This window comes from Procambarus clarkii, chromosome 51 (assembly GCF_040958095.1).
Source record: "Procambarus clarkii isolate CNS0578487 chromosome 51, FALCON_Pclarkii_2.0, whole genome shotgun sequence".
Classification (NCBI taxonomy): Eukaryota; Metazoa; Arthropoda; class Malacostraca; order Decapoda; family Cambaridae; genus Procambarus; species Procambarus clarkii.
Genome location: NC_091200.1, coordinates 9,866,964 through 9,888,461, shown reverse-complemented (window position 1 = coordinate 9,888,461; position 21,498 = coordinate 9,866,964). Strand labels below are relative to the sequence as shown.

General features: G+C 40.2%; 1 protein-coding gene across 1 annotated transcript; it reads right to left on the bottom strand.

Annotated features, from left to right (window-relative positions):
* Positions 1-823: 823 nt before the first annotated feature.
* Positions 824-14,513, bottom strand: LOC123774598 (uncharacterized). The gene is made up of 11 exons (XM_045769004.2): positions 14,412-14,513; positions 12,968-13,109; positions 11,639-11,769; positions 11,369-11,486; positions 9,726-9,943; positions 7,750-7,999; positions 6,991-7,203; positions 6,229-6,391; positions 4,879-5,053; positions 2,958-3,089; positions 824-1,851 (listed from the first exon to the last, which is right to left on the bottom strand). The coding sequence occupies exons 2-11, from the start codon at positions 13,011-13,013 to the stop codon at positions 1,240-1,242; spliced, it is 2,058 nt and encodes a 685-aa protein (XP_045624960.2). The 5' UTR covers positions 13,014-13,109; positions 14,412-14,513; the 3' UTR covers positions 824-1,239.
* Positions 14,514-21,498: the final 6,985 nt, after the last annotated feature.

The following is a 21,498-nucleotide window of genomic DNA, read 5'->3' as shown; positions in this document are numbered from 1 at the left end:
AGCATATTGTGTATATATAGGCATAGGTTAGGTTAGGTGTTTAGGTTCTGTTGGTGATTATTTGTATTTGTAGTACGTGGGTGAAGCATTTACAGCGTTGTGGTTCGAACAAAATTCGTCAGTGAAGCACTTGTTCCGGATATGTTCGAACGTCAGCAGTTGTGAGTCGTGTGTAAACCGCTTTTCATTCATAAACAGGGGGTTTGGCGGGTGCATGGAATCACTTTTGGATCTTTGTTTGGAGGACGGGCTGTTTATAGCGTTGTGGTTCGAACAAAATTCGTCAGTGAAGCACTTGTTCCGACGTCAGCAGTTGTGAGTAGTGTGTAAACCGTTTTCATTCATAAACAGGGGGTTTGACGGGTGCATGTAATTACTTTTGGGTTTGTTCAATGTAATGGACTTGAGTCGAGGACGGGTTGTTTAGGGAAGATAAACTCTGCTTTCAGACAACACACAGTTTCCCTGTTTAAATCCCTAAACATGTTAAATATAAATTCACTCCACACATTCTCTTGTGTTAATTACATTTTTTTTTTTTTTTTTTTTAGATATATACAAGAGTTGTTACATTCTTGTACAGCCACTAGTACGCATAGCGTTTCGGGCAGGTCCCTGGAATACGATCCCCTGCCGCGAAGAATCGTTTTTTCATCCAAGTACACATTTTACTGTTGCGTTAAACAGAGGCTACAGTTAAGGATTTGCGCCCAGTAAATCCTCCCCGGCCAGGATACGAACCCATGACAGCGCTCGCGGAACGCCAGGCGAGTGTCTTACCACTACACCACGGAGACTGTATATGCACAATATGCTAATATATTATAATATTAATTTATATTTGAGAAAATTCTTAAATTTACAAAACCATTTACAAAACCTTTTTCTTAAGTGCAAACCCTGTTTTGAAACTCTTCCTGGACAGAAGTAATAGAACACATAATCACCACACCAGACAAATATATCTTTGATATCCTCAGAGTTAAACTTAATCTGTGTAAACACTGTATGCAAATAAAGGGACCTAGTCTATGGAAAAACACTAAACACTGTATAGTACTTATCAAATTTTAAACTACAGTTTCTGCTCTATACGAGATTTTTTTTATATAAAATGTCAAGTTTGACTACATGATACCTAAAACTTTAATATTAACTTTCCCAAATGAAGATATGTAATCATATACCATAAGCATGCAAGCTTTATGCATTGTCTCACTAAAAAGCAATTATTAAGATCTAACCATCAAACTTGATATTGACTGAAGGAGTAAAACCTTCAAGATTTGCAATTTCAATTGAGGTATTGTCGTCCTCAGAGGAGGAACTGGGAAAAGAATTGTCTAATTCAAAAATACTGGTTGGTTGTGCTGGAGCCGCAGCAGTTTCTGTTAATTCTGGCCTGCTTGTTGACTCGTCAGTCTGAATATTCTCAACATCTACAGGAACCTTGACAGTCATAGCACTCTTCGAGCCATCTATACCCGAGGAATACTCTTCTTTACTCGTTAATGGATTTTCTTTCCTCTCTTCAGGTTTGACCTCATTTTTTGCATGATATCGAAGGACATCACGGCCATGTTTATCTTCATTAATAAAACTAACTACTACTGCTCCAAGAGGGTCCTTGTTATCATCGTCAATGTCTTCAATGCTGTCCTCAGTTCCCTCGTCTGGATCATTTGTTTCCTTCTTAGCTTCTCTCTCTTCTTCTATAACCCCAAGGTCACTCGTAGCTACACCTGATATTTTAACTTCTTTCGTGTGAACTGGGGAAGAATCCAAGGAAGCAACAAGTTCACCGGCAGCCTCCAGGATCCTCTCCCGAGCACGCACAGTATCTTCCGAAGCCTACACAAAAAATGTATTGGTATATTATTAATTGGAAATTATATTAAGAAAGTTGTCCAAGTTATTGCTACATCTGTTGAAATTCAGTATCAGACAAATCAAATTAATCGAATGATAATTTATTGATGAAGTTTTTGGAACATGTTATTTATTACGAGCTGAGGTATTTTAGGAATATTTCATATTAATATTTTGTACTTCAAAGAGTTTTCTAACGCATTTTGAAAAATGTGTTAAAAAATACATCTTCTTGAAATACAACAATTTTAGTAAAAACTATGTCCCAGTCACAGATAGCCAGATAATTTATCAGAATTATTTGATTTAAAAGTTATTATTTGGGTAATAAATGAAATTGTGTCATAAAATCACAAGTTTTTAAATACTATATTTGTCTTTTCTCTAGTGTGTTTGAATTCATTTTTCACCAAGAAATAAACTCATTGGGGACTAGCTACTATAGAAGACTAATGAGTAAAACTTTACGTAGAATCCTATTTGAACCTTTATCCATATAATGCACCCTAAATTTGACAATGCGAGCTACTGATCACATTGCCCTGTATGACTAACCATTCTAGAAGCTGGGGATCTTTTAGTCGTATCGCTACCTTATTCACTCTTGTGTCCTGGATGATATCCTCATAATGCATCCTAATTTTGCCAATGCAGACTACTTATCACATATTCACTTGGCCCTGTACGACTAACCATCCTGTCTGATGGGAATTTTTTGCATCACGTAGCTAGTTCTTGACACACTTTGTACTCTTCTTCATATAGTCTAGGGTAGCTGCATAAATGTAGAGATATCTAAATGTGTTTACAAAAATTGAAACATTTTATATACTTTTAAAGTAGAAAAACGTCATGATGTTTCCTGGATCATTATGAAGTCAAAATAGTTTGGGCTTAATAATGGTGCACGAAGAACTTATACGTCATCACTTTTTCCCCCTTTATTAAATATTTGGGTTTAGTGTCTATTTGTTCCAGCCACGGCGTTCTGACTTTCCAGTAAATTATCTTTGGGATTGTATGATCTAAATTACTGTACAAGTCAATAATGTTGAAGGTAGTGGATTGTAACGATGAGTAAGGTTTACCTGCTGTTCCTCCGGGGTCATGTTCTGATAGGCAGTATACATAGGGTTCTCACGCTGACCCTCCACGTGTTCTCCTGGAGGTGCTTGAACGAGATCACTGCTCATGGCTGTCAGGCCCGCCGCTGCCAGAGACTGCAGCAAATTAGAACACGCATTAAATTTACAAACTTTCAAACCTGATATAACTGTCTCAAAAATGCACACTTTGATAACCGCTATATATAATGCTTATTGTTCATAGAGAAATCCAATGACATAATTCATGTGTTATATATTTATTACAATATCATAATTATAGTACCGTCTGCCTTAGACTTATCACGGGTACGTGACAAGACACACTACCAGACAGGGCTACCAGACTACCAGGCAGGGTACACCTTCGTATTGATGAAAAGAGACAGAGAGAGCGGCACCAAGCCTCACTCTAAAGAAACGACAGCCTGGTGGCTGAGTGGACAGCACTCATGACTCGTAATCCTGAGGACCTGGGTTCGATCCCCGGCGATGGCGGAGACAAATGGGAAGAGTTTCTTTCACCCTGATGCCCCTGCTACCTAGCAGTAAATAGGTACCTGGGAGTTAGATAGCTGTTACGGGCTACTTCCTGTGTGTGTGAGAAAAAAATTGAACTGTGATTGATAGTTGAGAGGCGGACCGAAAGGGCAGAGCTCAACTCCCGCAAACACAACTAGTTGAATACAACTAGGTGAGTACAGAGACAGTAGAAGCAAGAACATTGGCTATTAATAATAGCTTATTAATATCCATTATGTTTCATCCACTTGTTCATCTCAATCACGTCCTGTACCACCTCACTCCAAGAGAATATAAGCTCTTGCTAAAGCATTGTAAATTTGTCTTTGAAAATGTAAGGAGTGCCTTGCGAAACGCATCCCTAGGCGTCAGACCATATTAATTGTGAAAATTATCTTTGGAGTAAATTTTTCAGCTTCCCTCAACAGTGAAGAAAAACATACGAAATATTGAGAAGACTCGTGTTATAATTATTAATCTTACCCTTTCGGTCATCAGAAGTGACTCGAACCCATACTGCCAGGAGCACTATGCAACTGGTGTACAGGGCACCTTATCCACTCGACCATCAGATATGTACTGTACTCTACTGCCCATGTAGACCTAAGCAAATGTAAATTGTGTCAGCAGAATTATTCGCCCATTCTGCATCACAATGTGATAGAATGCAAAAAATAAATGAATTTAGACATAACTCTGTCGCAATTATTTAAGAAATGTCTAAGTACAGATATTGCATTTAAAATGATTTACTACGAGAATCTGTAGCCAATTTCACCCAGTTTGCTAAATGTAGGTAGTGCATGAAAGGGACTGTAACCGTTCCATACAGCCTACTAGAGGTACATGATAGGCATATGTTAATTCAATAAACTGTTAATTCAATAAACTATGAAGATACTGTTGATATATTTATGTTATGGAATTCTGTAAGCTCACTATAGCGCTTTTAACATCTGCATTAAATATATTAAATACTGGTAAATCGACACACTTATCATATTCGAAATGGGATCTTAGCAGTAATCTACGTTTTTCTTTATTGTCTTCTACCGTGATTTACTAGAGCTTACCTTGTAAACAGTTGATGATCAGTATGGTAATGACCACTTGCCAGTTATGCCTCACTCAGCAAGTGTGCCTGCACCACCTGGCCTCGCTAACACCTACATGGAATGACGCCATTTTTCATCCCTTGAATTTTCAAGGTTACTGATTCTACGCGTGTTGGATGGTGAGCCTTCAATCATACCCACTGACAGAATGTCTTAATAAAATTGGGTTTAGTTTGTATGTATTTGTGGCTCAAAAATGATTTAGAGTATTAGCATGATTCAGGCAGACTAAAGTCCCGGAAAACGACATGAATATTATTAATACTTACTGCCATGGACTGATTGAAAATAGGGTTGAGGAACCTCAAGCCACCTTCTCTGCTGTACGTGAATATACTAGAGGTTGATGCTCTCCGTCCCCCGCCCATGACGTCACTCACCACAGACACACGTCGACTGCTGCTTTCCAGGCGTCGGAACATGAAGGAAAATGTAGATGTTGCTCTGAAAAATGCAACAACGATCATGAATATATATATATATTATATATATATATATATATATATATTATATATATATATATATATATATATATATATATATATATATATATATATATATATATTATTAAATATGACCGAAAAAGTAAGATTAATAATTCTAACACGAATTTTCTCAATCTTTCGTACATTTCTTTTCACTGTTGGAGGTAAATCAAAAATCAATTCTCCAAAATTCATTTTTATTTTAAAATAAAAATGAATTTTGGAGAATTGATTTTTGATTTACCTCCAACAGTGAAAAGAAATGTACGAAAGATTGAGAAAATTCGTGTTAGAATTATTAATCTTACTTTTTCGGTCATATTTAATAATATATGTCTACAGGAAAGACTGCTACCAAAATATACTAATATATATATATATATATATATATATATAAACGTGTGTGTGTAGTAAAAAGGAATGTGACCATTATATTTATTAACATTGAAATCGCAAAATGCAATGCACGAAAATTAACCCAAATAAAATTTATCCTTGTATAATACTTAAAAAGTGTAAACAAAACTCTTAATAATGACTCAAAACTCTTAGCACAAAATAATGAGATACTTCAAGGCTAGGAATAACTTTCTCACTCACCTGTATGATCGAATCACGTTGGGGTTTAACATGATCTTACAGTATTTAGCCTAGTCTACATATTACAGCCCCCTCCTCCTGTTTTGGTAGTACTTATAGTAACGATGAGGACTATAGAATATATACCGACGTACAACGCAATTAGAACGTATAAATCTGCACTATTGAGTTAGACAAACTGGAAAACTATTTTTTACTTATGTTATTTTGACAAACTAAACTAACCTAACCTAATCTTCCTAGGCCTAATACACGATATCTGAGGCCTAATATAGTAAATATGTGTGCTATACTAGGCCTAGGAATATTTCAGCTTGTATTTTAGCTTCGTTTACTTTAAATGAATTACTTACTAGTCAGTATGCTACTATCAAAAAGCTAAAAACGTATGAATTCTGACTATTGACGACCGTCACAATAGGTACTATCTAAACAAGAGGATGGGTTGCCATGTTACATTATATACATAGTATACATTAGCAGGGGGTTGCAAAATATATACCTAATTACATGTATATTTGTGTTAGACGATACCTGCGCTTGTGTAGGTAATAGACGGTGACGCCCAGAGCCAGGCAGACAGCCAAGGTGATGAAGGTGGCAGCCACGTTGTGGGGGCTGACACTACTCAAGATACTGGAGGTAATGGCTCCAGTGGACGTTATTAACACCATGTGTGACTTGGCCGAATTCAATTCTGAAAATAAAATAATTTCATTATTACATAATATTATTGCCTCGTCTCTCATGCCAAGTGATATGTGATCTTGAATAAAACTTTACAATGTTCAGTTGCTTCTTGGAAGACAGCCCAACCCAAGCTTGACATCAGGATGACGTTTCCGCCTTTCAAGTGGATCCTTCATGAGCGTCCATTCAGCATGGGCTGAAGCCTCGTCACTTGTCGTTCATTTCATGTGTTACTTATTCTCTGCGTTTGGAAAATAATTAATTCATATTAACGGCAGGTACTTACGACAACAGGAAACAATTATACAGTATTTCAATATTTAATTGCCCAACAACTTCAGATATACTCTAAACTTTCAAGTTTCCATTATATTATTACTTACACACCTTCATTCTTGATATATGTCTTCTAACATAATTTTATCATTTTGTTATATTACGAAGCAACTGGGTTCCTCTTTGACATTTTTATTTGCAAAATTGCTTCTTACATGATGAAAAACTGTTTCGGTTTAAATATAAGCATTTTAATAGCTATGAGTAAATTATTAACAAATAAATCCGTTTGATATTGTCCAATGGAAGCCTAATGTTCATTCAACATACCTTGTTCAAATTTAATTTTGAAGACTTCTGATGCTGTTTTATAGTCTCCATTTTCATTAACAGCAGTGAAATACACATGAAAATGTTCATCATCCATTTTTGTAGCATAGCCTAAGACATGTTGGTTGGCAGGAGTGTTCAAGTAATCCTTCAAGAGCTCCACCACACTAGCAAGGGGAAGTGTGCCATTGTGGCTTATTGTCATTTCAGCTCCTGCAACCATAATATCATTACCATATTGTGTGTTCATTAAATATGAATCTACTGAACAACATTACTAGCATGTTCACAGCCTTGTAAGAGCCATTTTTGGATGGTAAATCCATGTCGGGGTGATAACGGTGTAGAGAAACATCAAGTTTAAAGTTGACTAGTTCAAGTATCAGTGTTCCGGTGTTCTACCCTTCCCTGCCCCCCCCCCCCTGTGCGTTTCAAGTGATCTCACGTTATCATATTCTTATTAAATATTAATATTTAACCATTTAACTATTTCAGTGAACTTAGTACCTACTTCCCTAATAATAAGGATATCACTAATAAGCAATCATTAATAAGCAATACCATAAAGAAGTATCAATAGGAGTGCAACTCTAAATTCATCTTGTAGTTATGTAGTTAAGGTAAATGATTAAATGGGATAATGTAGCCATATCTATAAAATTATCAAAAGTTAAGCTAGCTGTATAGTTTTATATTAGTACCGAAATTATAGTTGCAAACAAATACTAGAGAGAAGAAAGGCCTCGCGTGAGCTCTTACCACACACAGGACAGCAGAAGCCTGTCATCTTTTTTGGGTTGTCACACTGAGGTTGTACACACTTGCTGGACATGATGCTGCAGATGGAGGCAGCAGTCTCAATGCCACACAGACAACCTGTTATATCCATGCAGTACTCAGGACTTTCCACATATAGAGGAGCATTATCACTACTTGAAGAGACGCCAACAAACCTAAATTTTCCCTCTGTGGTTCTGGTAAATGCTGCAAACTCTGAAGTGGTGAAATTCTGTCAAAATTAGAAGCTCTTATCAGGATCATGCTAATCAAATATACTCTATAATTATATTTATTCATGGAATTTAATGTTAAGGACCATTTAAATTGAGCTAAAGTTCAAACTTGCATCAAAACGAATTCCACCCACGCCAAGGCTGGTGCCTGGGCGTGGCGAGGCCGGTGCCTTGCAATAATTTCGGGATTCAACGTCCCGGCGGCCCGGTCGTCGACCAGGCCTCCTGGTTGCCGGACTGGTCAACCAGGCTGTTGGACGCGGCTGCTCGCAGCCTGACGCATGAATCACAGCCTGGTTGATCAGGTACCAGAGTGTTGTAATTATCCACAGAGGAGTTGAGATTTGTTTATGACGCTCCTCTTCTGGCCTGAGGTGAGACAAAAACTCTCCCCTCTGGCCTTTGATCACCAGTGTGGTTGTCGTATATGGAAACTCGTACGTACTTCGTTTTCCTTTATCTGATAAACTGAGTTTGTTCATGTACTGCAGACTATTGGGCAAAACCAAAATCTTTGGTGGGGAAATAGGAGTAAAACAGGAGATCAGTGTAAGTAATCATCAAAAGAAGGCGCAAACCGGGGAGACTGTGTAGCACTAAAGTTGCAGGATATTCAGGAGATCTGGCCCCACCGACTTGTCTGACTGGATTGTTTCCTTAATGCCCCACTTGATCCAATCAAGTGAGCACTGAAGGGCTGTTGTAGCATCAGACTCCTGAATGGAGGCATGCACATAATATCCCGTTATCTGTGGGGCTTTTTTAGTTTACTTGGTTGGGTTCCGTGACTGGAAATCAGAATTATGAGTCTAGTCTCGTTGGAATGTTCAATGCCCAGGTATCCTAAGTTTGCCTCTTATAAATAGTGCACGCACTGGAAGCTTACACTGCCTGCAAGTCTGTTGTGTAGCTCATGACCATGTAATGTAAGATTAGCTCCTCTCACAGTGTTCAAAAGAGAACTTTTTTTTTTTTTTTTTGAGATATATACAAGAGTTGTTACATTCTTGTACAGCCACTAGTACGCGTAGCGTTTCGGACAAGTCCTTAATCCTATGGTCCCTGGAATACGATCCCCTGCCGCGAAGAATCGTTTTTTCATCCAAGTACACATTTTACTGTTGCGTTAAACAGAGGCTACAGTTAAGGAATTGCGCCCAGTAAATCCTCCCCGGCCAGGATACGAACCCATGACATAGCGCTCGCGGAACGCCAGGCGAGTGTCTTACCACTACACCACGGAGACTGCCTTGATAAACGCAGTTTAAAAAGTTGAGACTGAAACTTGATAAACATCTGCAGAGAATACCTGATCAACCAGGCTGTGACTCATACGTGAGGCTGCGAGCAGCCGCGTCGTACAGTCTGGATGACCAGACCAATAACCAAGAGGCCTGGTCGGAGACCGGGCCGCGGGGACGTTGGTCTTTGGAATCATCAAAAGGTAAACGAAAGGTAAGGTCCATCACAAGTGTAAACTGCTTACCATACACAACATAATCGTTCAGTTCCTGAGCCCATTATTTACGAATAGACTATATTTTGACCCACTATATTTTGAATAGACAGTTGATGTTAACAATCTTTGTAACTAGCTGATCAATCTTGCAGCTAGCTTAACTACACGTACACCGGGATACAGTTGCTGAGCCTGTTCGGTGCTCGCTACCTACACACTGCAACTCTCAGGATGGGTCTGATGGACATCATAAAAGAACTAACCTTATTACCAATAGAAAGGTTGCTGACGGAGATGGCTGGCGGTGAGAGATGGACCCTGTACAGGGACCCGCTGGTGTGGGTGAAGACAGCGCCGTCTCTGGTGCAGGGGACGCGGTTAATGTGAGGCACCGGAGAGGAGGACGGGTCCGGGAAGCCTGGGTCCGCCCAGGACTCCGGGTCCCACCAGTGGTCAGGCCCGCGGTGAGTCCAAGTCGCATCTTATATTTACATAAAACAGAACACGCACTTTAATTAATAAAGTACTTAGTAAGATCTATAATTATGTTTATATTTAAGTATTTGAGTAGTATAGTTAAGTAAATGTGTGAACATAATTTATATACCTTTTAAACATTTATGTTAAGGTACCCAAAATAAGTTAATATAAAATGTATACAGATATATAAATCTGAGTAACACCTTTGATCATCAGTTGGCCCATTTTGCTTACTGGTTCTCTGTGTTGAGTTACACGACTGCACACTGAACCATTACATCTTTATTTTATTTATTTATTTATTTATATACAAGAAGGTACATTGGGTTTGTGAGAATACATAGCATAGTACAGTAATTGCACTCTTGTAAAGCCACTAGTACGCGCAGCGTTTCGGGCAGAAACGAAATTTAGAAATCTTCTAAACTGTATGGTTGAAGTTAGGATATAGGAGCACCAGCTTCCAGAGTACAGGTAAACAGTCCACTCTGGTGGGTTGTAGCCTGACCCTCACGCTACGATACCCTGTATATACTCGCACACACACTGTGGCGCCGGTGGCTGTGTAGATAGCGCGCTGGCACGTTATTCTGTGGCCCGGGTTCGATTCCCGGCGCCGGTGAGAATCCGATTGGCAGAGTTTCTTTCACCCTGATGCCCCTGTTACCTAGCAGTAAATAGGTACCTGGGAGTTACTCAGCTGTCACGGGCTGCTTCCTGGAGGGTGTGTGGGGGGGGGGGGAATAGTAGTTAGTAACAGTTGATTGACAGTTGAGAGGCAGCCCGAAAGAGCAGAACTCAACCCCCGCAAGCACAACTAGGTGAATACATCTACACACAGGTCCTCGCGGCTCAGCGGGTGAGTCGTCTCTCTGTGGTCGAAATTATTATTAATTATTATTATTCTAAGAATAATTACTTATTATTATTCTAAGAGCCTGGTCGAGACAAATAAATGGGCAGATGTTCTTTCGTCTAATGCTCCTGTTCATCTGATAAATAGGTACCTGGGAGTAAGACACCTGCTGCGGGCTGCATCCTGGCGTTGTGTGTGCGAGAGAGAAAAAAATATGTAGCAGATATGATAGAGGAAATGAATGTCGGGAGTCAGTAAATTAGACAACCGACGGTTAGAATAGCGGGGTCCAAGAGCTAACAGCTTGATCCTGCATGCTAAAACAGTAAATGCAAATAGTAAATACACGACCAGACAAAAATAGAAAATTCACATACACACACACTGCTCTCTCTCAGGTTGAACAGTAAGGATACAATGCATAAGTACGACCTGTTGACAAACATGAAGGGGTGGTGGGAGTCATGTTGCAAGGATGCAGTTTCATGCTGTAATGCAGATAATTTGTTGTAATGAACCTGAAACATAAATTAACCAGAGTGACCTGATTATCTCACGTGTTTACTGTACCTTGACAATCATCCTTGGCAACGTGATCAAACACCATATTGGCTCCCTCTCCAAAGATGAGTTCGCCCTCCACCGGCAACTCCACCGACCCGAGTGTTAACAGGTCCCCGAGAAACATCTGCATCATCCAATTTGTTTACATTAAAATACAATTTTCATAATAAAATGTTGAGATTAAATATAAATTATGAACGTATGAACGATTACCTTATTTAAACCCTGTATTTCAGAGCATGGACAATGTTAGAGAAGTTGGTAGAGAGACATTACCGAGGTGTGTGGATAGCGGTCAAGAACGGCAGCCTTGCCCGCACAGGGAGGGCGGCGTCCCTGCCAGTTGTCCAGAGAATCCAGGTCCCACGTCCTCACCCATCGCTTCTGGACGGCTTCGCTCTCCCCAGCTGCTGGTAACACCGAAGGTTGAGATAGTTGTTGACACATTATATATAACTTGTTATTTCCGCGTATAATTAAAATGGCTGAGTACAAAGGGAAGATATATGCATATATCTTTCACCCTATGAGGTGGGTATCTGCTTTGGAAAAGTAAAATCTAATTGGTTTTTAATTACAGGGCCTATATGACTGAGGAGACCAAGATAGGAAACTATCCCCCTCCCAGCAGCTTTAGCAACACCACACCAAGCTGAGGGACAGCATAGTACTTTATCTGGAAGCAATGAATGGGATGAATGCTGAATCCTTATTAACAACTATTGCTACAACCAGCTCCTTACTTCACTACATCAGCTACAACTAATACTACAAAACTTCTTCCGTTGCCGCTGTAGTTACTGAGAAAATCAGCAGGAGCCATGAGGAGGACTCGAACCCGCATACTTGGTGCTCCCTAGCTAGCGCCCTAGACGCCTAGTCCACCACACCATGACATCGTAAAAGCAACGCAACCTGGGATTCCACTGAACTCTTTAGGATATAATGATAGTCTCATTGTATAGCAGTATGTATTAACCATATTCTATAGTCTAATTGTCCTTTACGACTATGTACGATGGTCCGGTTACATAAAGTACTATCTAAACAGGATGGGTTGATATATGCCTAGCTTTTGTATATATATACACAGGCTGCCTGTCTCGCGACAAAATTAATTAATTAAATCTATGTGAAAGACTGCTCTCAAAATACACAGGGAGTACGTATTTATCATACAATTTCTTTTGTCAAACAAAAAATGTTGTTGATTTGGTAGATTCAGCTTCTTATAGGTAATTTTAATATAAATCATTTCTAATTCTGACTCATCTTAACCTATTTAGCACTATGATAAAACTACCCAAATACTGTAATCTACTTATTATATATTCAAGAGTTCTTACATTCTTGTACAGCCACAAGTCCACAAGGACTTGTACTATGGTCCTCGGAATACGACCCGGAATTGTCTAACAAGGTACCCATTTTACTGTTGGGTAAACAGAGGCTACAGTTAAGGATTGACGCCCGGTCAGGATACGAACCCAGGACAAAGCGCCCGTGAAATGCCATGTGAGTGTCTTAACCACTACACCACGGGGACTGCCACTGGATCTGTTTGTTTAGTCTCGATCAACTTTTGCTTCTGCTAAGCGACCATACCTGAGAAGACGAGCGCGCAGACTGTTGCAGCAGCAGCAGTTAACATGTCGCGTTGACCGTTGTCACCCGCACACTGGGGACTGGCCCACGGCACCGAGCTCCGCCTCCCTGGGACCTCCCTCCAGCTGAGATATCAGCTTACCTTTGGATTCAATTCCATAGTTGATTTCAATCATACAAAAGCTTTTGCTTTTATTAAATAATATATAATGACAACTATAATTAACCCAGAATATATCTGGCAAATACAGAAGCGTTATTATCAGGTTGAGTCAAAATAATATATTTCAGAATACCGAGCGCTATATTGTACACCCTTTGAACGAGTGTTTGTAAACAGGTACTTTCTTTTGTTTTATACGCGTGAGAATCTAAGTGCAATATGTACATTTATGACACTTATGAATCAGCGCGCCAGCTCTGTCCCATTAGTGATACATAATGCCGGTCCGCCCCACTAAGGCTCTAGCATGACACAGGGTCGTCACACGATACATATGTATAGTACCTGGGAGTACCGTTCCCACATGTATAGTACCTGGGAGTACCGTTCCCACATGTATAGTACCTGGGTGTACTGTTCCCCCACATGTATAGTACCTGGGTGTACCGTTCCCCCACATGTATAGTACCTGGGAGTACCGTTCACCCCACATGTATAGTACCTGGGAGTACCGTTCACCCCACATGTATAGTACCTGGGAGTACCGTTCACCCCACATGTATAGTACCTGGGAGTACCGTTCACCCCACATGTATAGTACCTGGGAGTACCGTTCACCCCACATGTATAGTACCTGGGAGTACCGTTCACCCCACATGTATAGTACCTGGGAGTACCGTTCACCCCACATGTATAGTACCTGGGAGTACCGTTCACCCCACATGTATAGTACCTGGGAGTACCGTTCACCCCACATGTATAGTACCTGGGAGTACCGTTCACCCCACATGTATAGTACCTGGGAGTACCGTTCACCCCACATGTATAGTACCTGGGAGTAACGTTCCCCCACATGTATAGTACCTGGGAGTACCGTTCACCCCACGCTCTTGTTCACCTTTGTGCGTGAAGCAACATCACAATGCGTGTGTTAAGACTATTCTGTACTCTTCACTTTGCATATGAGGATGACACCAGGGACGACACTAGAGTGACACACTAGGGAATGTTGCCCCCCATTGTGCCCCCCCCCGTGTCACCGTGGTACCCCCCCTTCCAGTGCTTTGTGTTCTCCTTGTCTGCGTCCCCCCCCCCCCTCATTGTTAGCGTTGAACTCTCCATCCCCCCCCCCCACGTCAGTGTTGTCACCTCCCCCCCCCTCCTTGTATCAGTGTTGCAGTCTCCGCTCAAGGGGTGAGGGAGGGGGTGGGCAGAACACAACCCTCCAACCCCCCACTGGCTGTCATAGGAGCAGTGGCTGCAGGAAGGCCGCACACATACCGTTACCCATCTGTCGTACACGCTGGCGAGTGACCGCAACAACTCCACGTGCCTTTGTCGCTAGTCAAGTGTGATGAGACCCCCACTGCTGGACGACCCGCCTGACGCTTCGTCGGGGGCCCGCCAGGGTCCTCCCTAGTCACTCTGGTCGACTCCACCGCGGGAGAAGCACCACCACTGTAGTTGTTCCAGTTGTGGCCTTGCGATAACTGTGGTGTAGTAAGATAACAGGTGATAATTTATACGTGCACGAGGAGTAACGTGATGCTTGGAAAACGTAATATCGGTGGTGTATTAGGCTAACAACCGATAACTGTGATACGTTGTAGAACTGCAATTGATAACTGGGGTATTTATAAAAACAACCATTAATAACTGGCCTATATGAGGAACTAATGTTGATAATTATAGCATGTTGTAGAACAACAATTTATAACTGTAGTATGTTGTACAAAAGCTTTTGGGAGTATGTTGAGTAACAGCCATTGATAACTGGTATATGTTATGCCAGAATGCGTATGGAACGGCAACTCATAACTAAGGTATACTGAAAAAACAGGCATTGATGATGGGTCTGTTGTGGAACTTCTTGATAAATGGTGTGTTGCAAAACAGTAATTGGTAACAGGTATATTGTGTAAAAGCTAATGACAAATGTTGTGGAACAGAAAATGATTACTATGGTGGAATATGAAGAGTATGCCGGTGAGAACTGTTATATGACCGACACACGACAATGTGGAGGCACATTCATCGGACGATGATCCATCCGCAGTATTAACAAAAGTTTCGTCCCCAAATCAAATGCGAGATCACTACAATAATTTGTAACGGTTTTCAAAGGATTGCAAAATATGTAGCCTATGAGCTGGAGCTGTAACCGCGGCACCACCGCACGGGGTGTCAACGGACCGTGAGAACCCTCACAACTAACTTCTGAATTCATGAAACTTTAGGCTATCTCAATGTCTATACTTTACCTACAAAAGGTTTTAATACTTTTAAAGGCTTTAATAGCTTCGTCAAATCTGTAGGAATCTAAAAGAGATTGAACGAGAATGTCTTGTTCTGATCAGGTCATAAAAATCAGGTACCAGCTAATTACTATGTTCTCTTCCAGCAAATCATGCCGACCTTCCTCTGTGGATGTTAAACTAATTTCTGCCACAGACGAATAAAAGCCTCGCTTGGCGAGGGGTCGTGACGGGTGGGGAGGGATCACATTATATTCTCGGATGAATGACAACTGGTGTACTCTCCTAATTGTATTCGCCCAGTTGTCCTTGCGGGGGTTAAACTTTGGCCCCTTGTTCCCACCTTTCAGCCGTCAGTCAACTGGTATACAGGTTCTGGAACCTATTGAACTCTATCATATCCACATTTGAATGTGTATGAGGTCTACTTCCACCACATCACTTCCTAACGCATTCCATTTTGTTAACTACTCTTGACACTGAAAAAATATTTCTAATGTCTGTTGCTCATTTGGGTAATAAGTTTCCACCTTATGTTCCCTTGTTCATGTTCCCCCCGTGGTTAATAGTTTGTCTTTACCATGTAAATTACTCGGCGAATTTTGTAGATGGTAATCATGTATCCCCTAACTCTTCTGTCTTCCAGTGACATGAGGGTTCAATTGCGATACTCATAACTCATACCACTCAGTTCCGGAACTAGTCTGGTGGACTAGAACAAGCCTCGGAACTTTGGCTTGTGTTGTACGAGATATGGACTCTACACTTGAGCCGCATTATTCAGGATTGTCTAACATGTGATATAAACGGTGTTGATGAATCCTTGCACAAGTTTCCAAAGGCAGTTCTTATCATGGCCAACCTAGCAAATACCTTTTGATGCGAGCTTCAAGGGACTGGTTCGGTGTGATATCGTCCCCTAGATCTTTCTCTCTACCAGATTCTTGAAGGATTTCGCCTCCCAGTTTGCATGCACCTTGTATCTGGCCTCCTGCTCCCTATACTTATTTTCATTACACTTACGTGAGTTAAACTAGTACCAATTTGTTGGACTATTCGGTCTGATGTGAGACTACACTTGTGTATACATCCTGCTTGATGCTTACATCCTCTTCATTGTCATTCAAGCAGTTGGCGCCGCCAACGACATTAAAGTTGACAGGTCTAATAAGAATGAGGAATAGCATCCTCAGTACAACTTTGTTCCCCTGTAATCAGAGACCGTATGCTATTTAGGCAAAAGCACCAAGATTTTTCTTAAAGATCTGAGTTCTAAACTCTCTGATACGACCAGATAACGAAGAACTGCGAGAATCCTGTTTCAGCGCCTGTGAGGTATTCAAGAGGAAATACCTACTCAGTCTCGGTTCCCTCTAGTCATTCGAGGAATTTGTGTTGATTCACAACCTCTTACTGTACATTGTAATCAATAATAATTTGTAAGCAATTTATTTGATCTAATAAAGCATAAAACAAACAAGAAAAAAGTGATTTTAGAGTAGTATAGTATTCATATGCCTCTGTGGGAGCGTACAATTTTCCCTCGGGTGCCGATTATTCTTTTCTCTGATGCCCACGGTCTTATCAATAGTCTCTCTCCCTCTTCCTGACTCCCTCTCAATCTCTCTTCTTTTCCTCTCTCCCTCTCGATCTCTCCCTTCTTCTCTCTCCATCTCCCTGTGGACCTTCCCTGAAATTTATACATTAAAATTTAGTCGGATTATAGTCAAATGATGGAAGAGAGCTTTTAAGCGAGTCGTCGCATCTAAGGATTGCAAAAGGCGCTCAAACACACAATTTTTGTTCCGGAAGGCTCCTAGCATGGTCATCACACACCCTCTCTCTGAAGGACGGCAACAGAGTATGGAGATTCTCTAGGCGCTCGATCGTATGCTGTAAGCAGTGTGATGAAACTATTGAGTAATGAGGATCAAGTATAGCGAAGATAAAACATTTAATTTATTTAGTTATAACTTTTTTTTTACCCATTCCTTTACTCTCACCAACGCGGCTTAAAATGTTGCAACATGAAGTTACATACCCAGCACTGCTTGGATATGAGGCCAAATGTATCTCACGTGCCTTAGCTGTGACTGGGTCTCATTATCATTGACAATTTTAGTCGTCGATTTCAACAATTCAGGACATGAAATTTGCACGGTGTTCATAGCCTATGCCACCAATTTACGTGCAATATTAAGCCCATGAAATTGATGACATTATTATATCTGTACTACCTACTCCTACTTTAAATTTAATATGCTTCATTATCTACAAGGTACACTGATGTAAGAGTATAACGTCATCCAAGACCTACTGGTAACGAATGCAATATCATTATACTTATACAAAGAACCAAGACAACTAAATGTAAATACGCTAATACATATATATCAATTACAGAGGTAACATTAACAACCCTGAAGACATCTCCCCAGCTGGAGCAAGTGTTGGTGGTGCAAGGTGATAGTGGCTTACACAGGGAAGCAAGACTGGAGCGAGAAGTGATCACAGGGGTTACTGAAGACAGCCATGGCCGCGGCCTCCGCCCCTTTCACCTGCCTCTTGTTTATAACTGGTAATATTGGTTTTGTTACTTGAGAAAGGTGCGAGTCTCTAAATGTTCAGTTAAGCATTTTATTTATTTGTTTTTATCAAGTATTGCAAGAGACTATTTAAAGATGTTAACAATTACAAAATGTATGCTCTCCACAGATATATTAAATGAATATAATTTTGGTTATATTCCAGATGTTATAAAAATACCTCCCGTTTCCTTTCTTAAACACTAAATGTTTCTTTTTCCTGTAGATTTTATGCTACTTATTAGTGTTAATTACTTGTCTCTCACTCTATAGTGTATCTCTCTTCTGTAATATAAATAACTCATTCTTCTTAATCTTAATTAAAAACATTATTTTATGGACAAAAAACTCCTTTGTTACGTTGTCAACACTTAGTCATTTCTACCGTCGACTTTATATTTGTTATCGGAATATGAAAATAAAAAAGTATCTTCTTTTATAATTGTCATTAATTTTCCTGTGTGGCGAGGCGTGGTGGGTGTGTGCCTGGCGCTGCAGGTGCACCAGGGTGACGGCTGCCTCGCCACCTGCTCCCTCCCCGCCACCTACAGACCCGTCTGCGGCACAGACTACGTCACCTACACCAGCTCAGCGTCGCTCCACTGCTGGAAGAAATGCAGAGACTCGAGTAAGTGTACTTATTTAATTGATAACTGGTTGATGTGCAGGCGAGCTTTCATGATCCAGTGGGAATCATCCTGTAATTGTCAGGTCGTGATAAATATAATCAAATGAATTTTAACGTGTCAAACCTAAACTTTTAAACAAACCTAAAACAATGTAGATAAACTTCAGAGGTCGAAGTAAGTGACTTTAATAAAATCAGGTCATGTAAATTACTACAATCATTAACAAGTGAATTTACAGAAAGTTAAGGAATGTGATAAACTAAAGCTGCTCGAACTTCATCAAAAGAAAATTAATAGGTAAAAAAATCCATATCTTAACATTTTTGCTTATTAACAAAATGCAGACAACTTTCCCACATAATTTGTTCATAAGCCTTGAACTAAATATAGTAATTCACTAATAATTCATAAACCATAATTGCTACTTTCAAACTAGAGGTTTCATCGCGGTTTAGGCTTTATATAGTTTTATAGCTGTAGTTAATAAAGTCACTAGATGTAAAGTGGTGTGGTTTAGCACGTACATTACAATTGAAAAGCAGCAGAGTTCGAATCTCATATATGAGATTCGAACTCTGTGCAACTATCTTCACAAGACTGTCACTTGCTTAGCAAACGAACTATGGGGTTCAGTTTCTGAACCCATTATGTGCCTGTTTTATTATTTATTTTTTATTATGCACCCCATACCCACCCCGTGGGCGGTGGTGGAAAGGGTTACAGGCACACAAATGGTTCAGGAACTGAACTTCATAGTTCGTTTAGCTAAGAAAATAAGTCTTGTGAAGTTAGTTACACAATTGTTAATATTACATACACATGTACATATATGTAATCCTTTCCACCACCGTCCACGGGATGTGTATGAGCTGCACAATAAAGATATGAAATGAAAAATGGGTATGTTTCAAATTTATTGCAGGAAACGGCTATCATCCGGCGAGAAATAAAGGTTTCGAAACTCCCATTCGTACACTCGTAACCCTTAAGTGTTTGAGTAGAATATGTAACTAGTTCATTTTATTTACTTGACTAAAATTGCATCTATACACTTTTTGGGCATAACTATATAAATTAACACTATATACATCACTCTGCATAAATGTTTGGAACCCATCTTATAACAAACGTCATGCTCTCACGCGTCCTCGGACTTGCACTATAAGGGTCACCATTCCAGTTAACACCATTAAATGTTTCTCTTTTCTCTCTCTCAGACCTGCGCGTGGCTCACCTCTCCTCCTGCGTCGACTGGATACTTGGCAACTCCTAACCACGAGAGGACCTGCATTGTAGCTCTAGTGACTGCATTTCTAGCACTAAACATTTGAGGAAATTATTATTATTATTATTGATTTTGACTACTGTTCAAGTCAATCTAATTCCATTACCCTTTAGGTCTTAGTAGTGACTTTTACTGTTGATATAGCCATTAAAATTCACATACTCGAATGCTTAACTCTGTAGTATCAACATGTTAAGTACAGGACCACACACTTGCTTCTCTCCTCTATTCTAATTGGAAGAATATTTTATATTTAGTTTACCTCAGTTGGTGTTGGTCACTTCACGGTTCCTGCGTTGCATTGTTGGTAATGTCTTAAGTTTTTAATTTGCCACAATAATATACAAAATCTTTATGTATTTGTGCCAGTCTGCGATACATAGATAGCTTACTAACAAATTTAGATTTAGAACAGTCTGTAACATTTCTAACAAAATTTTTTTTTTACAAATGATTGGTACAATAAACTTTTGTTATATATAAGAAATTTTATATTACCGGTTAATGTGATAATTTATATAAATATATATATAATAATATACAGCGCTTATTGTGACGTGTTACTCTCGGCAGACAAGCAAGTTTCCAAGCATATGGTCATTATTATTGTTGAGAAAATCAATAGGAGCCATGAGAAGGATTCGAACCTGCACACTTGGTACTCCCAAGCACATTGATACATCAAGTTAATGTGATACCATTATGTATTATTATTGAATTAATTTCATCATAACTACTAGTACAATTTTAATTATGAAAAACGTGTTGTTTAACTTTGTTTCAACTCATCAACTATATAAAGAAGATGCTGTGCTGAAAGTGATAATCTTGTGTGTAAACAAAATGTACTGTAATGGCAGAAAGCAGACACACCCAATATTCTTCTCTCACAAGTTCTGCCTAATCAATACCCCGAGTGCGGCAGTGTACACAGGTGTGCGTCCACAACCTGCCTGCCTCTGCCTGCCTATATCAACGCATATACCCCAGCCTGGCCGTACCCTCCCAGACACCCCCGCCTGCCTATATCTACGCATATACCCCAGCCTGGTCGTACCCACGCAGACACCCCCACCTGCCTATATCCACACATATACCCCAGCCTGACCATACCCACCCAGGGTACGGCCCTAAGCCCCAAATTTTTGTACACACACACATACACAGACACACAGGGAGCAGGCTGTAACAGCTGTCTAACTCCCAGGTACCTATTTATTGCTAGGTTATAGGTGCATCAGGGTGAAAGAAACTCTCCCCATTTGTTTCCGCCTCCACCAGGGATCGAACCCGGATCCTCAGGACTATGAATCCCGAGTGCTGTCCACTCAGCTGTCAGCCTTCTACTTTCTAGCCAGGTTAAGGAAAATGCTAGAAAATGCTAGGAAAGGTTAAGGAAGATTAGTTTTGGAAAATTGTATAAATGTGTGTAATTGTTGCTAACTGAAAATATCTATCACAATAATTGAAAGTAGATTGGAATAATACTCAAAAATTACCACAGTGAGGTTGGATCTTAGTTATAATTTAAGAATGGTGGTTGCGCACGCAGGCCAAGTGAGCCAGTCGAGGGGAGAGGCGCGCGCGCGAGCCCGCCTGAGGAGCAAGCGGCGC